General features: G+C 40.5%; 1 protein-coding gene across 1 annotated transcript; it reads right to left on the reverse strand.

Annotated features, from left to right (window-relative positions):
* Positions 1-237: 237 nt before the first annotated feature.
* LOC149655983 (uncharacterized) lies at positions 238-2,069 on the reverse strand. The gene is made up of 4 exons (XM_089845092.1): positions 1,505-2,069; positions 1,154-1,437; positions 355-1,089; positions 238-255 (listed from the first exon to the last, which is right to left on the reverse strand). Exons 2-4 carry the CDS (start codon positions 1,334-1,336, stop codon positions 238-240), a joined length of 936 nt encoding a protein of 311 aa, XP_089701218.1. The 5' UTR covers positions 1,337-1,437; positions 1,505-2,069.
* Between the last annotated feature and the right edge of the window lie 5,335 nt (positions 2,070-7,404).

Here is a 7,404-nt window from a genome sequence, read left to right on the forward strand (position 1 = left end):
TGATGTTTTACATTTTGCGCAAAATGTTGATCGTTTCAAAGATTTGGATGGAATTATAATAGCCCCGCAAACTGGAAATACTCTAGTTGATAAATAAGGGTTACTAAATATTTTAACACAAAACTTTATTAATTGCCTCATCATATAAAAAAAATATTACAATTTTAGGAATAAAACCAGTATTGAATATTGACTTATTTTGTTGAGATATTTTTTCCTAAGCTTATTTACTTATTATCACAGACATTCTTTAAACTAAGTAAACATCACAACCATCATGTACAATTCCCTTCACTTTGAGAGGCAGTGATAAGTCTTTTTTAACAACAGTGAAATGTTCACCTTTGGATTTACCAGCCGCAGTCGTTTTCCCTTTAATTTGCTCCAAACCTTTTCGCAAGCTTGCCTGCGATCTTTGTTTTTTATTTTTTTCCCGAAATATTTGGCACGCAAATAAAGTTGTAAGCCATTTCCCCTTAATTTAAGGTAGCTTTCAACTAATATTTTTAAAATGACACCTTCCTTGTCATGTGGCACTTTAGAAAGTTCTAACAAATTATGCCAACTTTTTTTCATAAAATCATTTTGAATGATCTTATCTCTGGCATTTTCTCTCCTCCTCGGATTATTCTCAATTAGAGCGGTGCCATTGTAGTACACATCTACCATACTATCTATCTTTGTAAAGAAAAGGAATGTGTCTTTTGTAACGTAAAGTAGTCCACCACGATTATTTGATGAAACCCAATCGGTTACTTCCAAACTTGGTAATTCATTGGTTATGTACTTTCTTATTTCATCTCGTGATCCCTTTATAGATAGATTTTCTCTAAGATTATAATCTAAAACTATCCTGTTCTTGCAAACTGCATTCACAGTAGAACCAGCGACGTAATATAATATTTGAAGTTTCCTAAGAGTTTCTTTTGGGTCAGTTTTGCCAGGATTATCTGTGGTCACCTTAGTATCCAACTCTCTTTTGCCTTCGGCTTCTCCTCTTTCAACATGTAATTCTAAATTATTTAGCAATAAGCGAAGTAGCTCCGCAGCACAATATTTTCGAAGATTATAATTTAGGCACATAAAAATCTAGTAGAATTAATATAAAAATTGTCAATTTTTAAATAATAAAAGGTTAACTAAAACATCTTACCGGTGGAGCTAACAAAGATAAATAAGATATGGTTTCCTTAAGGAAATGTTCATTAGATTGCAAACGCTGAGCTACGCTCCAAAATCCTTTGGATTCCCTGATTGTTATTTCACTGAGAACTTCATAGCCTTCTTCCCAAAATGCATTTTTTCCGTCGACAGCCACCCCGCCTAGCTCTTTCATAATGAGACCAAGTTCTGCGTAATTTTTGGCTGATTTTTCCAAATTAGACAGCTTTTTAAAGCTTTCAACAACTGCATTTTGAAACCCTTCTTTTGAAATTCCTGTTAATTATTGCAATTAAACTTAGGCTGCAATCTGAATTAGACTGTCTCATAAACTAAGACATACTTTGCTTGGGGGCTCCGTATGTTTTGATTTTTTTCTTCGTCGGGGATTTTACTACTGTTGAAATTTCTTCTACCAACAGGTATGGTTGCTGGAATTTTGCTGCGACACTTGTAATGTACTTAGTTTCTGGCTGGGGAACACTTAGCTCAAATTCTATGTTTTCATTGATTTCTAAGTCTTCTAATTTATTTTCGGGTCTGCAAATTTTAATGTAGTACAACAACAGTGAAGAGAGCAAGAGAGAGATTATGAAAATAAATATTAAGAAATATAAACAACCAAGGCTTAGCGCAATTGATTGTAAATAATGTAGTTTAGTCCCTTATAAACGGTTTAAAATGTACTAAAATTGATTTGAAATTATAAACTAGTACAATATTTTTGTAATACATACCTTTTACAATAGCTATGTTCCTGGTGAGGAACGTTTTTCGGCTTTTTTGTTCGCGTTTCAACCCTCAGCGACTTAAACACGCGCGCCATTTTGATTTTGCTTTGGTGGCCTTGAACGACGATATCGCCTGATTGATGTACGGGAGCAAAAAAACCCTCCCATTACTGGTCCTCTATAATTCACCGTCCATGATTTGTTGTAGAGAGCAACTAGTTGTGAGAAACAAAACTGATGAAGAATATTACGGGTGCATAACAATGCACCAAGACTTTCCCGGAGTATGTCTCAGTGTTGCAGTTTTGGATGCAGTGTGGGGCCTCTACACCCGCGGAGAAATGCGGCAACAACACCTTCAAAATGCAAGAGATCCAAACAAGTTGGTTTAGGAAATTGTTGGGGTTAATTCCGTTAACGTGAATCTGGCCAAATAGTTTAATCTATATTTCTAATTTCAACTCCAAATAAGGAAATATCGCTAAACAGCCTATCGTATGTTCATTGGTTTTGTTTATCGCACAAATCTGGGAAGAAACAACAGAGCAGTGATACCAGCTTGTGTTGTCAAAAGTATCAGAGAAAGATTTCCTAGTCCTGACAACGTTTACAAAGGATTTGTGGATATTTAATAATAACTTTCAGCAGCAACAATGATTTTATTTTCAATTAAAATTAGCCATAAAATTTGTGATAAAAAGTTCCTTTACAAGATTAAATATCATATTTTTTAAATCTGCTTTCACGGTTTCTTTTCAGTTGTGCCTTGTCAGGTTTTTCGTATGAATGCGAAAGGGGGGGGGGTGGTATAAGGCTAGGTTCTAAATTCTTTGCAGCATCTTCATAAGTAGGATATTGCTCTCTTCTGCGCAAAACTTCCTTAAATAGATCTTGTACGTAATCTAAGGACAATGTCATTGATAATTATTGTAGGTTCAATAAGTTTTAAATGCATTTTAACTCACTATAAGTTGAATTTTCCTTTTTGTACGATAAAACTGCTTCACCTTTCTTGGCTTTTGGGTATTTCACTGTGCACTGAGCCTCATCCTCCTCATTATATTTAATTTTCTTTTCACAGTTTTCGTTATGATGCATTGCTGCTAATGCAATCCTAAGAAAATAAATACTCTTGAAACAACACATTAACCGAAAGACCTTTTAAGAAAATAAAATAGCAAACCTTGAGCGCATTCCTTCGTAGAAAAAGTGGGTATTTTTTGGAGCAAAATGTAAAATGTCCCTGCCACGGCTAGGGTCATGAAGATCCTAGCGCACGACAACACACATCGTCTTAACACTATTAAGTTGCAGGAGGGTGTGTACACTAAGTCTGGGGCTGAGACTCTCAAGCATATGCTGGAGGTCCACTTCCCTGACTCCACTCCAATCAATCCAACAAACCCTGACTCTCTATACCCTGTTCTGCACAGGGCGAAGAGAGAGGACTGGCTTGTAGCCAGGCAGGTTGTTACGATTCCCAAGCTTCGTTGGGCTGTCAACTGTTTTGAGCCCTACAAGTCTCCGGGACCCGATGGGGTCTTCCCTCGGCTTTTGCAGGAGGGCTTAGACCACATCGCCTCTCCGTTATGCAAAATCTATAGACTTTGCATTGCTCTCGGTCACATACCTTGTGATTGGAAGCGATCTAGGGTCATCTTTATTCCCAAGCCCGGGAAGGTTTCCTACCTCGAGGCGAAGGCATTTAGGCCCATATGCCTGACCTCCTTCTTCCTCAAAATCCTGGAGAAGCTGGTGGACAGGTACATTAGAGACGAGGTACTTTCGGTAACTCCTCTCTCTTCTTCACAATTTGCTTACCAAAAAGGTAAATCAACTGAGACGGCCCTTCACGGCCTCACGAATTGCCTGGACAGGGCATTCGAGTTTCAGGAAATTTCACTGGCCGTCTTCCTCGATATTGAGGGGGCCTTTGACAAGGTCTCTAGCTCGGTTATTACTGAAGCTGTTAAGAGATTTGGCATCAGCGACACTCTTGGCCGTTGGATCAAGTCCATGCTTACCGACCGCGAGGTGTCGGCGTCCCTCCTTGGGGACTCTCTAGGGGTGACTACCAGCCGGGGCTGCCCTCAGGGTGGAGTGCTCTCCCTCCTGTTGTGGTGCCTGGTGGTGGACGAACTCCTGGAGAGACTCGGGGGTGCTGGGGGCTGTAGCTGCTTCGGGTATGCGGACGATGTAACAATAGTCTTTACCGGGAAGTTCCCGGATACTGTCACCACACTTATGAGATCTGCTCTCTCTAGCGTGGAGCAATAGTGTCAGGCGGTTAACCTTTCCGTTAATCCTGATAAAACTGTCCTTGTTCCGTTTACGAGGAAGAATACTAAGGATCTGTTCAATGATATCTCCTTCTTTGGCCAGGTCCTGACAAAGTCCTCCGAGGTAAAATACCTGGGGGTGACCTTTGACTGCAGACTCACATGGAAGCCGCATCTTGATCGGTGTATCAAGAAGGCCAAGATGCTTTTCTGGAGGACCAGGAGCTCAGTCGGCCAGACTTGGGGCCTCAACCCCAAGGCTGTACACTGGCTCTATACTGGGATCATCAGACCCATACTATCTTACGGGGCACTTGTCTGGTGGACAAGGGTCCGGCTGAAGACGGTGCAGGCTGCCCTGCGCAAGCTTCAAAGGCTTGCCTGCATTGGTGTTACAGGGGCCATGAGATCGACCCCAACTGCTTCCCTGGAGGTGCTTCTTGACATGCTACCTCTTCATCTTTTCATTGAGGAGGAGGCTGTCATGGGGGCCTACAGGCTCCACATTAATGGCTGTTGGGTTCCACGACTTTGGGATTACAGCCATACGAAGCTCTTTCGGGAGTACGCTGCACTTGAGCCGTCGTTAACGATGTGCTCTGACAAAACCGTTACCAGCTTTGATTTCACTAAGCCATTCAGCATCCACTTTCCCAGTCGGGCCGAGTGGACTGACCTGCTGCCTCTTGGCACTGGGGGTGAAACTATTTGGTTCACCGATGGTTCCAAGACTGATTCCGGCGCTGGCGCCGGCTATTACTGCCAAACTACAAGGGTCGGTTTTTCTGCTTGCCTGGGCACCTTTGCTAGTGTGTTCCAAGCGGAAATTGCCGCGATCTGTTATTGCGCAGACTACTGCATTAACAAAGGGTATAACGGACGGACTGTGAGGATCTATTCTGACAGTCAGGCCGCCCTGAATGCGCTGGACCAGTGTCAGATTACCTCTCAACTGGTGCGTAGCTGCCTTGATCTGCTAGCGCAACTGGCGTCCTGCAACAGGGTTCTGTTGTACTGGGTGCCAGGGCATAGCGGTTATTATGGCAATGAGCAAGCCGATAGATTTGCGAAAAGGGGCGCGGAGGCCAAGCTCTTGGGGCCGGAGCCGGCCGTCCCCATCCCCTACGGGCATGTCAAACGGAGCCTGCATGACAGGATGACTGTCATACAAAACCAGCTCTGGCATGACATGGATGGCCAGAGACAGACAAAACAGTTAGTCAATGGTCCCTGCAGGTCTCGTGCTAGAGACCTAATTTCGCTCAGCAGATGGGATATTAGGCTGGCCACCGGTCTTTTGACCGGACACTGTCGGCTAAATAGGCACCTCCATCTGATGGGTCTTGCTGACGACCCCCTCTGCAGGTCGTGCCAGGAGAAGGAAGAAACATCCGCTCACGTACTTTGCGAGTGCGACTTCTTCGCCTCGCTTAGACTAGAACATTTTGATTCACACACTGTGGAGCCCTCGCGGGTCTCCTCTTTTACGGTGGAGCGAATTCTTCGCTACGCTGTGGCTACGGGCCTATTCAAGGCCTGATTATGAGGTTGCACAATATGCCTTTGGCATCGGTGCTAGGGCGTGAGCCCCGCCTCATCAACAATAATAATAATAGCCCCAGACTACAATTGCCGCCGAGTTGCAAAAGGCAGCAGAAATACCGTGAAAGAGTCTGCTGCGAAAATAGTTAATAGTTTTTTTAATTTTATAAATTTGTTTTTCTAATTTCAACTAATTACATGTTAAATATTATTTTGAATTTTATAAATTTGTTTTTCTAATTTCAACTAATTACATGTTAAATATTATTTTTAATTTTATAAATTCGTTTTTCTAGTTCTAATTAATTACCATGTTAAATATTATTTTGTCTAAATTTGTTCTCTAAAATTATTCTTGGAAAAAAAAATTAGTTCATATCTAAAACGCCTAAAGTTGATATTAAAAAGTGTTCGTGCATTTTCTACAATAAAGAATGCTGGTTAAAATATATTTACACGCTCTTTGAATATCAAAATATGATAAATTATCAATTGCAAGTTAAAAACCACATCTGTTTAAATTATTGAAGAAAATACAATCTATTAATTACATTTTTATTGTAGCCAAGAACCTTATAGAAATCTCAGGGAAATTTGTTTTCCAAAAGTTGTATGAACCCTGGTATTTTTGTCGTGAAACGCAAATTTAAATTCTAAAATAAGTTTTTGTTTCTTTGTTTGTTTGTAGGATCACGAATGAGATGTCAAATTCATCAAAAATCATGTCATCAATTAGTAAATGACGCTAATTAATTAGAATTTTAATTGGCAAACTAACTAATTAGCACAGCTCTGAATTATTCCTTTTGTACATATAAATAGAATCTGACGATTCCTAAGACGGGTAACAGTCCTCCAGCGATGGTAATTCCGATCACGAGGATTATAATGCAGTGCGCTTTGTTTATTTGTTTGTTTTTGGCAAAATACTAATGTTTGTTTGCCTTTATAAAGTTGTTTTTTAACTATTTTTTATATTTATAAATAAATGAATAAATTTTAAAAGTTGTCCATTTTTTAACGTAACAATCGCGACTCAAAAACAGGGAAATAAATAGTTGACAAAAAACCCGAGGGGAAATTTCGAATTTTTAGAGGGGCCGAGTAATTAAGCAAAAATGTTCGTAAACATACCGCCCCCCTCCTCCATAGGATTAACGTTACACTCAACTTTGGAGGCTCATAACGCTGGTTATATTAGAGATACGGGGATGTCCTTTGAGTATGTTATAGTCCAATTTGTTCCCCATCCAACCATACTAAAAACATAGGGCTACGACAAACAGGGGCCGAGGAATTGTACAAAACGTAATCAAACTTAACTCCCTCCATAGGATTAACATTACACTCAACTTTGGAGGCTCGTAACGCTGGTTCTACTAGAGTAGTCGAATGCTTCTCCCCCGTCCTTCTCGCACTAACTTATTGCGCGACTCCTTTTTCCTACGCACTGTCCCTCTGAGGAATTCTCTTACTGAAACCGCTATCAAAAGTCTATAAGTGCATAACCGTAAAGTGCGACTCCCAGAACGATGAACTTTCTGAATAATTGTTTTTGGTCTCTGGTTAATTTACAGATACTACCGAAATGTAAATAAGTATAGAAACTAAGAAGAAATGAAGCGTATTATCATTAATAACTGTAATCTCCTAATTAATATTAGCTGCGTTCCATCCTGGCAGCTATAACA

Source organism: Phalangium opilio, unplaced genomic scaffold, assembly GCF_054372755.1.
Source record: "Phalangium opilio isolate 3A_F unplaced genomic scaffold, DU_Popi_V2 ptg000078l_1, whole genome shotgun sequence".
NCBI classification, from domain to species: Eukaryota; Metazoa; Arthropoda; class Arachnida; order Opiliones; family Phalangiidae; genus Phalangium; species Phalangium opilio.